Below are 21,347 nucleotides of genomic sequence, written 5' to 3' on the forward strand. Positions count from 1 at the left end.
AATATAGGAAGGTTGTGGTTCTTTAAACAAACTTGTTAAAGGTACATTCAGATCAAAATTTAAATGCACATAGATGAATTAAATCTTTGAATAGAAACAATATACATTTATTGGCAAAAATGCTTCTAGTAAAAGTTACCATAGTGTTAGCATATTTCTCTGCATGTGTACATGGAGAATAGCTAGATATTCTTAGTGCACCAGTATTTTAAATACTGCAGCTGCTCAGAGCACCGGTGGGGCTTGTATCATGTCAGCAATTAACAAATTGAGTCATTACCAGATGATACAAGCACCTTAGGCTCTCTGCGCAAGTGCTGTTTTTAAAATGCTGGTACACTGTGCATAATTAAATACTCTTTTGAAATAGCTATAGCTTTTATTAGAAGCATTTTTGCTAATACTATTATATTACAAAAATGCTTCTATTCAAAACTGAAATGTATCCGTGTGGATTGCAATTTTGGCTGGAATGTCCCTTTAACATATACAGAAATAACTGTTGCATTTCAGCATATCTAAAAGTGATATGTTAGGATCAAGTGTCACATGGTATAGATATATACCTGATAAATCCATTTCTTTTATGGTGGCGAGAGTCCACGAGCCATCACATGTAGCATATTTATCTTTGGCAAATACTAGAGAGTAGATAAATATTTAAAATGATGGCTCATGGACTCTCACCACCTTATGAAAGAAAATAAAGTCTATCCTTACCATTCTTTTCAAAACTATTTCCAATTTGTTGATATTTGACTATACCATTACTGCAACTTCTGGTAGGTGTAAAATGTATGTATATGCAACAATTGCTTTAACAGAAAACGAAATGACCAGACAGCACCGTCACACCTTTAGGCACGGACAGGGAAGGCCAGTCCCTTATTCACATATGTATGAAGCAAGTCCAGCCACAAGGATAAAATGATGACCGTTATATCATAAGGGTCAAGATATCTTGTGGCTGGACTTGCTTTATACATATTTAACTTAGTTTGAAAACGATCATAAATATTTGTATATTTTTTTTTAACGTATAGAGATTCTGTAGATTATATGAATAAAGAGCAATATTTTTCATGTGTAAAAATAAAACATTACATTTATGTTTATTTAGGTGTAGATAAAATAACATTTTCGTCTAGCAGCCATTGTATGTTGTGAGATCATTTGTCAGTGTTCCGTATTTTTATGTGATTAAATGCATAACATTAGAATTCTCTTCTGGGCTTTTCTCAGCGTCCTTTGATTTTTTTCTGGTTTTACCACCTGCAAACAGAAACATTTTAAAGGTATCACAATCTGATAGTTAAGGGACCTATGTAAACAAGCCACATACAATATACAGTTGGTACGTTTTTAGTAATGCAGCCAAGAGACATGTTTGCAGCAACATTAGACCTAGACCTCTAGGACAATGAAAACTCCAAATATACTAGTTTTATTTACAAATTATTAACAGTGAAAATGAATAAGGTTAATTTTAAAAATTCTACTTAGAATTGAAGCATTTTTTGTAATAAACTGTATTAAAGGAACATGAAACCCAAACTTTTTCTATCATTAATCAGATAGAGCATAGATTTTTAAGCAACTTTCCAATTTACTTCTATTATTACTTTTGCTTTATTCTCTTAGTATCCTTTGTTGAAGGAGTAGCAATGCACTACTGGGAGATGGCTGAAAACATCAACAAGCCAATCACAAGAGGCATTTCTGTGCAGCCACAAATCAGCAGCTAGCTCTTAGCTCCTGAGCCTACCTAGGTATTATTTTAAACAAAGTATATCAAGAAAACTAACGGCTAGATTACGAGTTTTTGACGGTAAGGCTGTGCGGTGCTATCGCTCCTTTTTTTATTACCGCTCACTTAAGACAACGCTGGTATTACGAGTTTTCTGCAACCCCGTGTTAGCCTCAGAAAAGTGAGCGTTGAGCAAAATTTAGCTCCACATCTCACCTCAATACCAGCGTTGCTTACGGTAGCGGTAAGGTGGCAAAACGTGCTCGTGCACAATTTCCCCATAGGAAACAATGGGGATGAGCTGGCTGAAAAAAAACCTAACACCTGCCAAAAAGCAGCGTTCAGCTCCTAACGCAGCCCCATTGTTTCCTATGGGGGAAAGAAAATTTACGTTTACACCTAACATGAACCCCAAGTCTAAAAACCCCTAATCTTACACTTATTAACCCCTAATCTGCCACCCCCGACATCGTCGCCACCTACATTATATTATTAACCCCTAATCTGCCACTCCGGACACCGCAGCCACCTACATTATACTTATGAACCCCTAATCTGCCGCCACCAACGTCGCCGCCACTATAATAAATTTATTAACCCCTAAACCTAAGTCTAACCCTAACACCCCCCTAACTTAAATATAATTTAAATACATGTAAATAAATTTACTATAATTAACTAAATTACTAATAGTTACATTGTAGCTATCTCAGGGTTTATTTTTTATTTTACAGGCAACTTTGTATTTATTTTATCTAGGTACAATAGTTATTAAATAGTTATTAACTATTTAATAACTACCTAGTTAAAATAAGTACAAATTTACCTGTAAAATAAACCCTAACCTAAGTTACAATTGCACCTAACACTAAACTATAATTAAATGAATTACCTAAACTAACTACAATTAAATACAATTAAATTAAATAAACTAAAGTACAAAAACAAACACTAAATTACAGAAAATAAAAAAAGAAATTACAATTTTTTAAACTAATTACACCTAATCAAAACCCCTAATAAAATAAAAAAGCCCCCCAAAATAAAAAAATTCCCTACCCTATACTAAATTACAAATAGCCCTTAAAAAGGCTTTTTGCGGGGCATTGCCCCAAAGTAATCAGCTCTTTTACCTGTAAAAAAAATACAATACCCCCAACATTAAAACCCACCACCCACACCCAACCCTACTCTAAAACCCACCCAATCCCCCCTTAATAAAACCTAAGACTACCCCCTTGAAGATCACCCTACCTTGAGCCGTCTTCACCCAACCGGGCACAAGTGGACCTCCAGACCGGCAGAAGTCTTCATCGGATCTGGCCAGAAGAGGACATCCAGACCGGCAGAAATCTTCATCCAGGCGGCATCTTCTTCCATCCGGAGTTGAGCGGGTCCATCTTGAAGACATCCAACGAGGAGCATCCTCTTCCATCCGACGGCGACTGAAGAATGAAGGTTCCTTTAAGTGACGTCATCCAAGATGGCGTCCCTTCAATTCCGATTGGCTGATAGAATCCTATCAGCCAATCGGAATTAAGGTAGGACAAATCCTATTGGCTGATGCAATCAGCCAGTAGAATTGAAGTTCAATCCTATTGGCTGATCCAATCAGCCAATAGGATTGAGCTCGCATTCTATTGGCTGTTCCAATCAGAAGGAACAACAATTTCCTGATTAATGTTTTGATCCGACACTACCTTAGGGAAAAAAACCCAATTAAGCACGAAGGACCGCTTTATCTGTGTGAAAGAAAAGGAACGGGGAATCACACTGCAGAGACGAAATCACAGAAACTCTGCGAGCAGAAGAAATAGCAAGGAGAAACAAAACCTTCCAAGATAACAAGTTATAGCAACAACATGCATCGGCTCAAACAGAGCCTGTTGCAAAACTTGACAAAGTTAAGACTCCAAGAAGGTTTAAACACAGGTATGATTCTGATCAGGGCCTGAACAAGAGCTTGAACATCTGATAAATCTGTCAGACGTCTGAGCATAAGAATAGACAGTGCATAAATCTGACCCTTCAGAGTAATGACTGACAAATCTTTCTCCAGGCCATTCTGAAGAAAAGATAAAATACTGGTAATCCTCACCCGGCTCCAGGAGAATCCCTAGATTGGCACCAATAAAGATATTTACATCATACCTTATGGAAAATCTTGCGAGTAACAGGCTTGCGAGCCTGAAGCATAGATCAATGACTGCTTCAGAAAAACCACACCCAAACAGAACTAGGCGTTCAATCTCCAAGCAGTCAGCTTCAGAGAATCCAGATTAGGATGGAGGAAAGGACCCAGATTAGAAGGTCCTTCCTCAGAGGTAACCTCCAAGGAGGAAGAGATGACATTCTTATCAGATCCGCAAACCAGATCCTGCGAAGCCATGCAGGAGCTATTAGAATTACCAATGCTCTCTCTATCTAAATACAAGCAATGTCTTGTGAAAGGAGAGCAAACTGAGGAAACCGGTAAGCCAGAGAGAAAGTCCAAGGTACCGCCTGAGGATCTATCAGAGCGTTCTGAGAATCTCTTGACCTAGAACCATACCTTGGAAACCTGGCGTTTTTGACGAGATGCCATCAGGTTCAAGTCCGAAACCCCCTGCCTGAGGGTTATTATTGAGAACACTTCCGGATGGAGAGCCCACTCCCCGGGAAGAAAGGTCTGTCTGCTCAAAAATTCCACCTCCCAGTTGTCCACCCCTAGAATGTGGATAGCAGATAGGAGACAAACGTGAGCTACCGCCCACCGCAGAAAGCAAGTCGCCTCCTTCATAGCCAAGGAACTTCGAGTTCCTCCCTAGAGGATGATGAAACTACTGAGGATATGATGACCGACTGGAAAAAGGATAAACTGGACGAAAGATAATTGAGGCCAAGTAGTCAAGACATTGAAGATTGTCCTCAACTCTAAGATGATTATCCGACTATCCGAGTCCACCCACCATGAGCTTTTAATGAGCCCCAAACTGCTCCCCAGTCTAGACAGCTGGTGACCGTGGTCTAATCATCCAGGAAGGTCTCAGGAAGCATGTGCCCCGAGACAGATGGTCCTGAGAATCCATCACAAGAGAGAGGCTCCATTAGGTGATCCAGATCTATCCTCTGCGAGAGATCTGAGAGGTCTCCGTCCCATAGTCTGAGAAAGCAAAATTGAAGATGTCTCAGATGTAGACGAGAAAAACAAATAATGTCCATGGAAGCAGTCATTAAACCATTACTGAACCACAGATGGATGGCCAGAGAACTGAAAAAATTATCAAGCTATCTGGCACCAACAAACTCTATTCCTAAATTACCTTCCACCCAAGAAGCTAGGAAAGAACAAGGATCCACAAGGATCCCGCTAAATGAAAATTCCTGAAATCCGGTTACTGTCAGAAGAGCCCCTAGAACCTTCTAAAGATTTGGGGGACAGAGATTGAACCGAAAAGGTAGGGCTATCTTTGATAAAAGGATAACCATAGTGGCCTAACCCTAAGGCTCTCCCCGGGAAAAAAATAATATATATATATATATATATATATCCTCCATGTGTATCTGCACTCTCAATGTCCAATAGTCGCCAACCAGGGTGCCAGATCAGTAAGTATTCATAGTAATCTGCAACATAGGACTGCACTCACTGGATTTATGTAAAAAATCTCTTTAATTAGGTAACGTTTCGGAGCACGCAGGCTCCTTCCTCAGACCAATACAAAACATGCAACTAAGCACTGTGTCTTATAAACATATTGTGCCCCACCCACCACCAAATTAACTGTGAATTGCGCCAAAACTGGGGTTGTCATAGTGATAACCCCTAACCCCCTCAGTGTTACCATACTACTAATCAAACAATTCCTAGGATAATTCATAAAAGCTTCAAAGTTGTATAGGTGGTACAATAAATGCATGAGCCACAAAAAGTGCCTATTACTACATGTAAAGCTAAACATCCATGTGTTCCAGTACATACATAAATGGATTACTTAGATAAGAGATATGACTGCCAAAACATTTCATATTGGTGTAAATTAGACCTTCATATGTGATATATAGACATATAGATATATATGGCAGTACAGCAGTGCATTACACATAGTCACATCGGTTATACATGTATTAGTCATTACATCAGAGTAGCACTGTGTAACCCTCTTATTGTGTTTGAACTGTGAGTTCATATTAACGTTTATGATATGCCATTCCCACTAGGTGATAATGTATCTGCAGCTGATCTCTATTCAATCAAAATTAGGGACTCGTACTGTAAACCCTTAAAGCAGCATTATCACTCTTACCTTATGTATTACTTTATAATATGTCTGTATATATTGTGTTTTAAGGTCAGATTAGGCTCCCAATCTTCTGTAGGACAGATCGTTGCATGAACAAAAACGTAGCTAAAAGAACGGGCCACTAGATTGTATTAGGCGCCCAGAGAAGCAGCTCCGGCGCCCGTACTGCTCATTAGCATAGCGCATGGCTAATTTACATAAGTTGATGACGTATGCGCGTGTACCTGCGCGTCGTCATGGTGACCCAGCAGGGCGTTTAGGCAATATGCGATCGTGACCGCTTGTGTTACATCGTGTTAGCTATAGTCAAAGCCTTAATATGGGACACACTTAAAGGAATATTCCTTTAGCAAGGGCATACAAAATAAAGATTTAAAATTTATATTTCACACTGAGTGGGCTGAGAGCATCGTAATGGATGTATATATATGTGTGTGTCACCACTGTATTACTGACATACATCTAAGTGTCTCATAAGGCTAACCACATTATGTATAAAGTTTGTACATATACTTAAAGTTAGGCACACTAAGTATGACAGAGAGACCTTATCCCCTGTAATGTTGATAACAAAAATAATCAAGTAGCAATCCATAGAAATACAGAAGGCTGTGTAAATCTTTGTAGCCTATTCAACAATAAAACAGCCATAGGGTTAGACTACGTGTGGGGTCAGTTCAGATAGAACTGAAAGTTTTTTTACATTAACACATATGTGTGTACAAATGTTTAATAATAGTACAGTCTAGGACCTTGTGCCTGGACCCTCATGAGTCCATTCAGTAAAACCTCAAAATATATCATTGGTTTACTGTTATAAATGGCAATCAAAGTGACATCACATTCTCCCGAATAGCTTAGTATAGGTTTAGCAATATAGTGTTATTAGATTGTTAATGTCTTTAGGTAAAAAAAGTCTGTATCAGTCTTACTGAAAACAGATCCTGTGTTAGGTTGCCAGGAACAAACACAGTGTACTCCAACTAGTTCAAGAATACCATAGGTGTCCCATTAATACCCATATGTCACGTATTAAAGTGACCTGCTTCCATCACTAAGTAGCCAACACACAGGCCCATAAATGACACTTAAGTTGGACCCACCAAGTGTGTATCATACTAGGGCATATGAAACTCACTGGTTAGTTAACCAACTATAGTGTGTCCAGGCAGGTCCTGTACCTTATCTGTGCTCCGCTGGTCCAACATCATGACCTGACTTGTGTCCCACAATCGCGGGTGGAATGCACCAGGTGCCTCATCACAAGACCGGAATGTAAAGTAGCCATTGTAGCTTAGTTTCAGAGGAAGCAGTGCCAGTCATTGGACATATTCAGGCCTTTGGGGTATAGGGTACCAAGTCTATGAATCCATCTCGCTTCCATCTGGAGTAGGGTTCTATCTCTGTCCCCACCTCGTTTGAGGGATGGAACGTGGTCAATCAAGATGAACCTTAAATCTGTTACTTTATGTTTGGCCGTAAGGAAATGTCTTGCCACAGGTTGGTCCGAAGTTCCTTTATCCAGGGCGCTTCTTATGGCTGATCTATGGTTCGCCATTCTGAGACGTGCATTGTCTGTCGTTTTTCCTACATAAAATTGGCCACAGCAGCAACTCAATAGATAGATCACATGAGTCGTCGTACAGGTGATATAATGTCTTATTGTGTACTTTTGAGTAGTGTGTGGATGTCTAAACACTTTACATGGGATCATTCCACTGCAAGTTGTGCATCCCAGGCATCTGTAGCAGCCCTTTTTCTTTGTCATAAGCCATTGCTATTTCATATAACATTGCTGTGGGTCTGTAGCCATGAGTAGATCCCTTAGACTCCTTCCACGTCTATACCCCATAATGGGGGGGTCCATATGTGTAAATGGTAAACTCTGGTCAGTCGCTAGGATCTCCCATCTATTTCTGATGTCCTGTGCCATCTTGTCTTTCCCTTTATTATAGGTGGTGGTGAATATCATCCTTTCCTTTTTGGTCTGTGCCAGACATTTAGACTGGTGATCCTCCTGAGTAATGATCTCATCAATGACACCCTGTATGAGCTCCATCTTGTATCCCCTTTGTAGGAACTTCTCTGTCATCATTTGTAGTTGTGGTTCACGGTTACTATTTTCAGTATTATTTCTTAATACTCGGATCATCTGTGACTTTATGATCGCCTTTCTGGTGTGTGGAGGATGGTTACTGGATGCCTCAAGAATAGAGTTTCGATCAGTTGGTTTGGTGTATAGAGTTGTGAATAGTTTGCCTCCTTTCTTATAGATTCTTAGATCTAGAAAGTCAATACTGTTCAGGTCATATTTCAATTCAAATTTAATTGGGGATTCAAGTGTGTTAAGTTGTACTACCCATTCCTTCAAGGATTCCTCCGTGCCCTGCCATATGAGGAAGACATCATCAATGTACCTTTTGAAATGTCTTATTGTATCAATATTGTATACATCTATGATATCACGCTCATAGCGCTCCATGTACAAGTTAGCGTAAGATGGGGCCATGTTCGACCCCATTGCTGTCCCCATAAGCTGTTGGTAGAACGTACTTTCAAAGCGAAAGTAGTTGAGGGTTAAACATTTCTCCAGTAGGTCAAGTATCAGGGAAAGCGGAGGTCCCACATATGGGAACCTTGACAGGGCTAGTGTGACCGCCTTGAGTCCATCTGTGTGGGGGATAACCGTGTATAGGCTCCTTACGTCCATAGTGACCAACAGGTCACTGTCGCTAATTGTGTCCACGGTACTAAGTATGGTAATGAGGTCACCTGAGTCCCTAATATATGAGTCCATTGATCTCACCAGTGGCTGTAGGATTGCGTCAACAAATATTGCTAGGGGTTGCAGCAGGGACCCCCGTGCCGATACAATTGGCCTCCCAGGGGGGTTCTTTTGGTCCTTGTGTATCTTGGGAAGGGTATATAGAATTGGATGTATGGGATACATACTATTGAGAAAATTAAATTCATCACTGCTGATCCAATTCAGCCGTTTTGCTTCAGATAGAGTCATATCAATGTCCCTTTTAAAAGAGTTAGTTGGATCTCGGGTAAGTTTTTTGTAAGTCTGATGATCATTAAGTTGGCGAAGAATTTCCTTGCGATATTGGTCATAGTTCATCACAATAATGGCTCCTCCCTTGTCCGCTGGGCGAATGACTATCCCAGTGTCATTGGATAATGATTTGAGTGCCATTCTTTCAGCTCTATTGAGGTTAGGTCTGTGTTTCATCTGTTCCAGTTCTTTACTGTCATTACCAATAAGTCTGGTGTAGGTTTTGATGCTTGATCCGCATGTTTTTGGTTCGAATTTGCTTTTTGGTTTAAATCGCTTAATTTCTTTCTCAGTTGGAAAGTCTTTGAAATGTTCTTTTAATTTAAGGTTCCTTTGGAATCTGTGTATATCCAAATAGTTTTCAAAGTCATCATTGGTAAATGTGGGGATAAACGTCAGACCTTTGTTTAACAGGCTAACTTCACCCTCATCCAAAGTCCTGTCACTCAAGTTGATTACAATGTCAGGGTTTTTTATCTTCGAGGTAGGGGGGTCTTCTGCCCACAGTAGTTCCCCCTCCTCGGATGCGGCCTCGACCTCTTGTGTTGGCGGATCTCGTGGTAACCCCTAAAAAAGTTGTTTGTGATGTTGTTGGAGTTTGGTCTTGATAGCATTGTTCATTGCTAGTAGCCTCATTGTCAGAGCCTGAGCTGCTATCCACCGTATTAAGGTATCTGGATCGGTAATTGCGCTGTCTTCTTTGCCTTTGTTGTCCTCCCTGGGTGTTCCCATGAATCCAAGCATATATTCTTTTGTCTTTATAGTCATTGTCCACTGTGTGTAGTTTTTGGTTTTTGAATGCCACTAGTTCCTTTCTGTATTCAGTAACTTGTTTAGCGATTTTCTCCATCCAAGGTTCGCCTGTGTCAGTCTGTAGTATCTGTAGTTTATGAGTGTTGAATTCCGTTAGTTCATCCTTCACAGTGGCCAAAATACTAGTACATTCTTCAATCACTAATAAGATTAAATCCAGTGAACATTTGTTTAGTATTTGGCACCACCGTAGGCAGAAGTTTTTATTGTTCCTTCCAATGGTTGGTTGATTTTTTATCCTGAATCCTCTCGGGATCTTGCTTTTCTTGTAATATTTAGATAAATATACTGTATGTAGCTCAAGGTCAATTTCTCTCTTTCTAAGTCTCATTAGAGTATTATAGATAGTTTGTGAGTTTTCAATTTGTTCCATATCTGTTGTTTCTGAATCTACCAGGATCCTCATGGCATCATCACTAGTAAACGCAAATGTCTTTGTAGTGTATTCCTCTTCAGGTAGTTCAGGATCACCTACTGCCTCTGCCATATTGTAAGTTTTGTGATAACTATTTCTTTCAATTAAACTGTCTCTTGTAGGTATAGATTGTATGAGCAGCCGGATGTGGGCCCAAACAAAGCCAGATTAGTAGTAATGGTAAACAAACTGTGTGTTTTTTTAAAAAGGTCCTTGCAGACCAAAGACAAAATTGTTTTCTCCAGAAAACAAACAAATGAAACAAAAAGGCCCCACTGTTGCTAGTGGAGACCCACAGGTGGTGTGAGTATCAGCTCAGTAAATCCTTTTGGGTGCCAGATAAAAAACAATCATATCCTCCATGTGTATCTGCACTCTCAATGTCCAATAGTCGCCAACCAGGGTGCCAGATCAGTAAGTATTCATAGTAATCTGCAACATAGGACTGCACTCACTGGATTTATGTAAAAAATCTCTTTAATTAGGTAACGTTTCGGAGCACGCAGGCTCCTTCCTCAGACCAATACAAAACATGCAACTAAACACTGTGTCTTATAAACATATTGTGCCCCACCCACCACCAAATTAACTGTGAATTGCGCCAAAACTGGGGTTGTCATAGTGATAACCCCTAACCCCCTCAGTGTTACCATACTACTAATCAAACAATTCCTAGGATAATTCATAAAAGCTTCAAAGTTGTATAGGTGGTACAATAAATGCATGAGCCACAAAAAGTGCCTATTACTACATGTAAAGCTAAACATCCATGTGTTCCAGTACATACATAAATGGATTACTTAGATAAGAGATATGACTGCCAAAACATTTCATATTGGTGTAAATTAGACCTTCATATGTGATATATAGACATATAGAAATATATGGCAGTACAGCAGTGCATTACACATAGTCACATCGGTTATACATGTATTAGTCATTACATCAGAGTAGCACTGTGTAACCCTCTTATTGTGTTTGAACTGTGAGTTCATATTAACGTTTATGATATGCCATTCCCACTAGGTGATAATGTATCTGCAGCTGATCTCTATTCAATCAAAATTAGGGACTCGTACTGTAAACCCTTAAAGCAGCATTATCACTCTTACCTTATGTATTACTTTATAATATGTCTGTATATATTGTGTTTTAAGGTCAGATTAGGCTCCCAATCTTCTGTAGGACAGATCGTTGCATGAACAAAAACGTAGCTAAAAGAACGGGCCACTAGATTGTATTAGGCGCCCAGAGAAGCAGCTCCGGCGCCCGTACTGCTCATTAGCATAGCGCATGGCTAATTTACATAAGTTGATGACGTATGCGCGTGTACCTGCGCGTCGTCATGGTGACCCAGCAGGGCGTTTAGGCAATATGCGATCGTGACCGCTTGTGTTACATCGTGTTAGCTATAGTCAAAGCCTTAATATGGGACACACTTAAAGGAATATTCCTTTAGCAAGGGCATACAAAATAAAGATTTAAAATTTATATTTCACACTGAGTGGGCTGAGAGCATCGTAATGGATGTATATATATATGTGTGTGTCACCACTGTATTACTGACATACATCTAAGTGTCTCATAAGGCTAACCACATTATGTATAAAGTTTGTACATATACTTAAAGTTAGGCACACTAAGTATGACAGAGAGACCTTATCCCCTGTAATGTTGATAACAAAAATAATCAAGTAGCAATCCATAGAAATGCAGAAGGCTGTGTAAATCTTTGTAGCCTATTCAACAATAAAACAGCCATAGGGTTAGACTACGTGTGGGGTCAGTTCAGATAGAACTGAAAGTTTTTTTACATTAACACATATGTGTGTACAAATGTTTAATAATAGTACAGTCTAGGACCTTGTGCCTGGACCCTCATGAGTCCATTCAGTAAAACCTCAAAATATATCATTGGTTTACTGTTATAAATGGCAATCAAAGTGACATCACATTCTCCCGAATAGCTTAGTATAGGTTTAGCAATATAGTGTTATTAGATTGTTAATGTCTTTAGGTAAAAAAAGTCTGTATCAGTCTTACTGAAAACAGATCCTGTGTTAGGTTGCCAGGAACAAACACAGTGTACTCCAACTAGTTCAAGAATACCATAGGTGTCCCATTAATACCCATATGTCACGTATTAAAGTGACCTGCTTCCATCACTAAGTAGCCAACACACAGGCCCATAAATGACACTTAAGTTGGACCCACCAAGTGTGTATCATACTAGGGCATATGAAACTCACTGGTTAGTTAACCAACTATAGTGTGTCCAGGCAGGTTCTGTACCTTATCTGTGCTCCGCTGGTCCAACATCATGACCTGACTTGTGTCCCACAATCGCGGGTGGAATGCACCAGGTGCCTCATCACAAGACCGGAATGTAAAGTAGCCATTGTAGCTTAGTTTCAGAGGAAGCAGTGCCAGTCATTGGACATATTCAGGCCTTTGGGGTATAGGGTACCAAGTCTATGAATCCATCTCGCTTCCATCTGGAGTAGGGTTCTATCTCTGTCCCCACCTCGTTTGAGGGATGGAACGTGGTCAATCAAGATGAACCTTAAATCTGTTACTTTATGTTTGGCCGTAAGGAAATGTCTTGCCACAGGTTGGTCCGAAGTTCCTTTATCCAGGGCGCTTCTTATGGCTGATCTATGGTTCGCCATTCTGAGACGTGCATTGTCTGTCGTTTTTCCTACATAAAATTGGCCACAGCAGCAACTCAATAGTCACACTAGCCCTGTCAAGGTTCCCATATGTGGGACCTCCGCTTTCCCTGATACTTGACCTACTGGAGAAATGTTTAACCCTCAACTACTTTCGCTTTGAAAGTACGTTCTACCAACAGCTTATGGGGACAGCAATGGGGTCGAACATGGCCCCATCTTACGCTAACTTGTACATGGAGCGCTATGAGCGTGATATCATAGATGTATACAATATTGATACAATAAGACATTTCAAAAGGTACATTGATGATGTCTTCCTCATATGGCAGGGCACGGAGGAATCCTTGAAGGAATGGGTAGTACAACTTAACACACTTGAATCCCCAATTAAATTTGAATTGAAATATGACCTGAACAGTATTGACTTTCTAGATCTAAGAATCTATAAGAAAGGAGGCAAACTATTCACAACTCTATACACCAAACCAACTGATCGAAACTCTATTCTTGAGGCATCCAGTAACCATCCTCCACACACCAGAAAGGCGATCATAAAGTCACAGATGATCCGAGTATTAAGAAATAATACTGAAAATAGTAACCGTGAACCACAACTACAAATGATGACAGAGAAGTTCCTACAAAGGGGATACAAGATGGAGCTCATACAGGGTGTCATTGATGAGATCATTACTCAGGAGGATCACCAGTCTAAATGTCTGGCACAGACCAAAAAGGAAAGGATGATATTCACCACCACCTATAATAAAGGGAAAGACAAGATGGCACAGGACATCAGAAATAGATGGGAGATCCTAGCGACTGACCAGAGTTTACCATTTACACATATGGACCCCCCCATTATGGGGTATAGACGTGGAAGGAGTCTAAGGGATCTACTCATGGCTACAGACCCACAGCAATGTTATATGAAACAGCAATGGCTTATGACAAAGAAAAAGGGCTGCTACAGATGCCTGGGATGCACAACTTGCAGTGGAATGATCCCATGTAAAGTGTTTAGACATCCACACACTACTCAAAAGTACACAATAAGACATTATATCACCTGTACGACGACTCATGTGATCTATCTATTGAGTTGCTGCTGTGGCCAATTTTATGTAGGAAAAACGACAGACAATGCACGTCTCAGAATGGCGAACCATAGATCAGCCATAAGAAGCGCCCTGGATAAAGGAACTTCGGACCAACCTGTGGCAAGACATTTCCTTACGGCCAAACATAAAGTAACAGATTTAAGGTTCATCTTGATTGACCACGTTCCATCCCTCAAACGAGGTGGGGACAGAGATAGAACCCTACTCCAGATGGAAGCGAGATGGATTCATAGACTTGGTACCCTATACCCCAAAGGCCTGAATATGTCCAATGACTGGCACTGCTTCCTCTGAAACTAAGCTACAATGGCTACTTTACATTCCGGTCTTGTGATGAGGCACCTGGTGCATTCCACCCGCGATTGTGGGACACAAGTCAGGTCATGATGTTGGACCAGCGGAGCACAGATAAGGTACAGGACCTGCCTGGACACACTATAGTTGGTTAACTAACCAGTGAGTTTCATATGCCCTAGTATGATACACACTTGGTGGGTCCAACTTAAGTGTCATTTATGGGCCTGTGTGTTGGCTACTTAGTGATGGAAGCAGGTCACTTTAATACGTGACATATGGGTATTAATGGGACACCTATGGTATTCTTGAACTAGTTGGAGTACACTGTGTTTGTTCCTGGCAACCTAACACAGGATCTGTTTTCAGTAAGACTGATACAGACTTTTTTTACCTAAAGACATTAACAATCTAATAACACTATATTGCTAAACCTATACTAAGCTATTCGGGAGAATGTGATGTCACTTTGATTGCCATTTATAACAGTAAACCAATGATATATTTTGAGGTTTTACTGAATGGACTCATGAGGGTCCAGGCACAAGGTCCTAGACTGTACTATTATTAAACATTTGTACACACATATGTGTTAATGTAAAAAAACTTTCAGTTCTATCTGAACTGACCCCACACGTAGTCTAACCCTATGGCTGTTTTATTGTTGAATAGGCTACAAAGATTTACACAGCCTTCTGCATTTCTATGGATTGCTACTTGATTATTTTTGTTATCAACATTACAGGGGATAAGGTCTCTCTGTCATACTTAGTGTGCCTAACTTTAAGTATATGTACAAACTTTATACATAATGTGGTTAGCCTTATGAGACACTTAGATGTATGTCAGTAATACAGTGGTGACACACACATATATATACATCCATTACGATGCTCTCAGCCCACTCAGTGTGAAATATAAATTTTAAATCTTTATTTTGTATGCCCTTGCTAAAGGAATATTCCTTTAAGTGTGTCCCATATTAAGGCTTTGACTATAGCTAACACGATGTAACACAAGCGGTCACGATCGCATATTGCCTAAACGCCCTGCTGGGTCACCATGACGACGCGCAGGTACACGCGCATACGTCATCAACTTATGTAAATTAGCCATGCGCTATGCTAATGAGCAGTACGGGCGCCGGAGCTGCTTCTCTGGGCGCCTAATACAATCTAGTGGCCCGTTCTTTTAGCTACGTTTTTGTTCATGCAACGATCTGTCCTACAGAAGATTGGGAGCCTAATCTGACCTTAAAACACAATATATACAGACATATTATAAAGTAATACATAAGGTAAGAGTGATAATGCTGCTTTAAGGGTTTACAGTACGAGTCCCTAATTTTGATTGAATAGAGATCAGCTGCAGATACATTATCACCTAGTGGGAATGGCATATCATAAACGTTAATATGAACTCACAGTTCAAACACAATAAGAGGGTTACACAGTGCTACTCTGATGTAATGACTAATACATGTATAACCGATGTGACTATGTGTAATGCACTGCTGTACTGCCATATATATCTATATGTCTATATATCACATATGAAGGTCTAATTTACACCAATATGAAATGTTTTGGCAGTCATATCTCTTATCTAAGTAATCCATTTATGTATGTACTGGAACACATGGATGTTTAGCTTTACATGTAGTAATAGGCACTTTTTGTGGCTCATGCATTTATTGTACCACCTATACAACTTTGAAGCTTTTATGAATTATCCTAGGAATTGTTTGATTAGTAGTATGGTAACACTGAGGGGGTTAGGGGTTATCACTATGACAACCCCAGTTTTGGCGCAATTCACAGTTAATTTGGTGGTGGGTGGGGCACAATATGTTTATAAGACACAGTGTTTAGTTGCATGTTTTGTATTGGTCTGAGGAAGGAGCCTGCGTGCTCCGAAACGTTACCTAATTAAAGAGATTTTTTACATAAATCCAGTGAGTGCAGTCCTATGTTGCAGATTACTATGAATACTTACTGATCTGGCACCCTGGTTGGCGACTATTGGACATTGAGAGTGCAGATACACATGGAGGATATGATTGTTTTTTATCTGGCACCCAAAAGGATTTACTGAGCTGATACTCACACCACCTGTGGGTCTCCACTAGCAACAGTGGGGCCTTTTTGTTTCATTTGTTTGTTTTCTGGAGAAAACAATTTTGTCTTTGGTCTGCAAGGACCTTTTTAAAAAAACACACAGTTTGTTTACCATTACTACTAATCTGGCTTTGTTTGGGCCCACATCCGGCTGCTCATACAATCTATACCTACAAGAGACAGTTTAATTGAAAGAAATAGTTATCACAAAACTTACAATATGGCAGAGGCAGTAGGTGATCCTGAACTACCTGAAGAGGAATACACTACAAAGACATTTGCGTTTACTAGTGATGATGCCATGAGGATCCTGGTAGATTCAGAAACAACAGATATGGAACAAATTGAAAACTCACAAACTATCTATAATACTCTAATGAGACTTAGAAAGAGAGAAATTGACCTTGAGCTACATACAGTATATTTATCTAAATATTACAAGAAAAGCAAGATCCCGAGAGGATTCAGGACAAAAAATCAACCAACCATTGGAAGGAACAATAAAAACTTCTGCCTACGGTGGTGCCAAATACTAAACAAATGTTCACTGGATTTAATCTTATTAGTGATTGAAGAATGTACTAGTATTTTGGCCACTGTGAAGGATGAACTAACGGAATTCAACACTCATAAACTACAGATACTACAGACTGACACAGGCGAACCTTGGATGGAGAAAATCGCTAAACAAGTTACTGAATACAGAAAGGAACTAGTGGCATTCAAAAACCAAAAACTACACACAGTGGACAATGACTATAAAGACAAAAGAATATATGCTTGGATTCATGGGAACACCCAGGGAGGACAACAAAGGCAAAGAAGACAGCGCAATTACCGATCCAGATACCTTAATACGGTGGATAGCAGCTCAGGCTCTGACAATGAGGCTACTAGCAATGAACAATGCTATCAAGACCAAACTCCAACAACATCACAAACAACTTTTTTAGGGGTTACCACGAGATCCGCCAACACAAGAGGTCGAGGCCGCATCCGAGGAGGGGGAACTACTGTGGGCAGAAGACCCCCCCTACCTCGAAGATAAAAAACCCTGACATTGTAATCAACTTGAGTGACAGGACTTTGGATGAGGGTGAAGTTAGCCTGTTAAACAAAGGTCTGACGTTTATCCCCACATTTACCAATGATGACTTTGAAAACTATTTGGATATACACAGATTCCAAAGGAACCTTAAATTAAAAGAACATTTCAAAGACTTTCCAACTGAGAAAGAAATTAAGCGATTTAAACCAAAAAGCAAATTCGAACCAAAAACATGCGGATCAAGCATCAAAACCTACACCAGACTTATTGGTAATGACAGTAAAGAACTGGAACAGATGAAACACAGACCTAACCTCAATAGAGCTGAAAGAATGGCACTCAAATCATTATCCAATGACACTGGGATAGTCATTCGCCCAGCGGACAAGGGAGGAGCCATTATTGTGATGAACTATGACCAATATCGCAAGGAAATTCTTCGCCAACTTAATGATCATCAGACTTACAAAAAACTTACCCGAGATCCAACTAACTCTTTTAAAAGGGACATTGATATGACTCTATCTGAAGCAAAACGGCTGAATTGGATCAGCAGTGATGAATTTAATTTTCTCAATAGTATGTATCCCATACATCCAATTCTATATACCCTTCCCAAGATACACAAGGACCAAAAGAACCCCCCTGGGAGGCCAATTGTATCGGCACGGGGGTCCCTGCTGCAACCCCTAGCAATATTTGTTGACGCAATCCTACAGCCACTGGTGAGATCAATGGACTCATATATTAGGGACTCAGGTGACCTCATTACCATACTTAGTACCGTGGACACAATTAGCGACAGTGACCTGTTGGTCACTATGGACGTAAGGAGCCTATACACGGTTATCCCCCACACAGATGGACTCAAGGCGGTCACACTAGCCCTGTCAAGGTTCCCATATGTGGGACCTCCGCTTTCCCTGATACTTGACCTACTGGAGAAATGTTTAACCCTCAACTACTTTCGCTTTGAAAGTACGTTCTACCAACAGCTTATGGGGACAGCAATGGGGTCGAACATGGCCCCATCTTACGCTAACTTGTACATGGAGCGCTATGAGCGTGATATCATAGATGTATACAATATTGATACAATAAGACATTTCAAAAGGTACATTGATGATGTCTTCCTCATATGGCAGGGCACGGAGGAATCCTTGAAGGAATGGGTAGTACAACTTAACACACTTGAATCCCCAATTAAATTTGAATTGAAATATGACCTGAACAGTATTGACTTTCTAGATCTAAGAATCTATAAGAAAGGAGGCAAACTATTCACAACTCTATACACCAAACCAACTGATCGAAACTCTATTCTTGAGGCATCCAGTAACCATCCTCCACACACCAGAAAGGCGATCATAAAGTCACAGATGATCCGAGTATTAAGAAATAATACTGAAAATAGTAACCGTGAACCACAACTACAAATGATGACAGAGAAGTTCCTACAAAGGGGATACAAGATGGAGCTCATACAGGGTGTCATTGATGAGATCATTACTCAGGAGGATCACCAGTCTAAATGTCTGGCACAGACCAAAAAGGAAAGGATGATATTCACCACCACCTATAATAAAGGGAAAGACAAGATGGCACAGGACATCAGAAATAGATGGGAGATCCTAGCGACTGACCAGAGTTTACCATTTACACATATGGACCCCCCCATTATGGGGTATAGACGTGGAAGGAGTCTAAGGGATCTACTCATGGCTACAGACCCACAGCAATGTTATATGAAACAGCAATGGCTTATGACAAAGAAAAAGGGCTGCTACAGATGCCTGGGATGCACAACTTGCAGTGGAATGATCCCATGTAAAGTGTTTAGACATCCACACACTACTCAAAAGTACACAATAAGACATTATATCACCTGTACGACGACTCATGTGATCTATCTATTGAGTTGCTGCTGTGGCCAATTTTATGTAGGAAAAACGACAGACAATGCACGTCTCAGAATGGCGAACCATAGATCAGCCATAAGAAGCGCCCTGGATAAAGGAACTTCGGACCAACCTGTGGCAAGACATTTCCTTACGGCCAAACATAAAGTAACAGATTTAAGGTTCATCTTGATTGACCACGTTCCATCCCTCAAACGAGGTGGGGACAGAGATAGAACCCTACTCCAGATGGAAGCGAGATGGATTCATAGACTTGGTACCCTATACCCCAAAGGCCTGAATATGTCCAATGACTGGCACTGCTTCCTCTGAAACTAAGCTACAATGGCTACTTTACATTCCGGTCTTGTGATGAGGCACCTGGTGCATTCCACCCGCGATTGTGGGACACAAGTCAGGTCATGATGTTGGACCAGCGGAGCACAGATAAGGTACAGGACCTGCCTGGACACACTATAGTTGGTTAACTAACCAGTGAGTTTCATATGCCCTAGTATGATACACACTTGGTGGGTCCAACTTAAGTGTCATTTATGGGCCTGTGTGTTGGCTACTTAGTGATGGAAGCAGGTCACTTTAATACGTGACATATGGGTATTAATGGGACACCTATGGTATTCTTGAACTAGTTGGAGTACACTGTGTTTGTTCCTGGCAACCTAACACAGGATCTGTTTTCAGTAAGACTGATACAGACTTTTTTTACCTAAAGACATTAACAATCTAATAACACTATATTGCTAAACCTATACTAAGCTATTCGGGAGAATGTGATGTCACTTTGATTGCCATTTATAACAGTAAACCAATGATATATTTTGAGGTTTTACTGAATGGACTCATGAGGGTCCAGGCACAAGGTCCTAGACTGTACTATTATTAAACATTTGTACACACATATGTGTTAATGTAAAAAAACTTTCAGTTCTATCTGAACTGACCCCACACGTAGTCTAACCCTATGGCTGTTTTATTGTTGAATAGGCTACAAAGATTTACACAGCCTTCTGCATTTCTATGGATTGCTACTTGATTATTTTTGTTATCAACATTACAGGGGATAAGGTCTCTCTGTCATACTTAGTGTGCCTAACTTTAAGTATATGTACAAACTTTATACATAATGTGGTTAGCCTTATGAGACACTTAGATGTATGTCAGTAATACAGTGGTGACACACACACATATATATACATCCATTACGATGCTCTCAGCCCACTCAGTGTGAAATATAAATTTTAAATCTTTATTTTGTATGCCCTTGCTAAAGGAATATTCCTTTAAGTGTGTCCCATATTAAGGCTTTGACTATAGCTAACACGATGTAACACAAGCGGTCACGATCGCATATTGCCTAAACGCCCTGCTGGGTCACCATGACGACGCGCAGGTACACGCGCATACGTCATCAACTTATGTAAATTAGCCATGCGCTATGCTAATGAGCAGTACGGGCGCCGGAGCTGCTTCTCTGGGCGCCTAATACAATCTAGTGGCCCGTTCTTTTAGCTACGTTTTTGTTCATGCAACGATCTGTCCTACAGAAGATTGGGAGCCTAATCTGACCTTAAAACACAATATATACAGACATATTATAAAGTAATACATAAGGTAAGAGTGATAATGCTGCTTTAAGGGTTTACAGTACGAGTCCCTAATTTTGATTGAATAGAGATCAGCTGCAGATACATTATCACCTAGTGGGAATGGCATATCATAAACGTTAATATGAACTCACAGTTCAAACACAATAAGAGGGTTACACAGTGCTACTCTGATGTAATGACTAATACATGTATAACCGATGTGACTATGTGTAATGCACTGCTGTACTGCCATATATATCTATATGTCTATATA

General features: G+C 40.2%; 1 protein-coding gene across 1 annotated transcript in view; it reads right to left on the reverse strand.

Moving 5' to 3' along the window:
• Positions 1–1,123: 1,123 nt before the first annotated feature.
• Positions 1,124–21,347, reverse strand: part of CNNM1 (cyclin and CBS domain divalent metal cation transport mediator 1) — a 421,587-nt gene continuing 401,363 nt past the window's right edge. Inside the window, exon 12 of the mRNA XM_053692543.1 lies at positions 1,124–1,272. Coding sequence (XP_053548518.1) covers positions 1,193–1,272 — 80 coding nt within the window. The 3' untranslated portion in view covers positions 1,124–1,192. The remainder of the gene's footprint in view (positions 1,273–21,347) is intronic.

This window comes from Bombina bombina, chromosome 9, assembly GCF_027579735.1.
Source record: "Bombina bombina isolate aBomBom1 chromosome 9, aBomBom1.pri, whole genome shotgun sequence".
In the NCBI taxonomy this organism is placed as follows: Eukaryota; Metazoa; Chordata; class Amphibia; order Anura; family Bombinatoridae; genus Bombina; species Bombina bombina.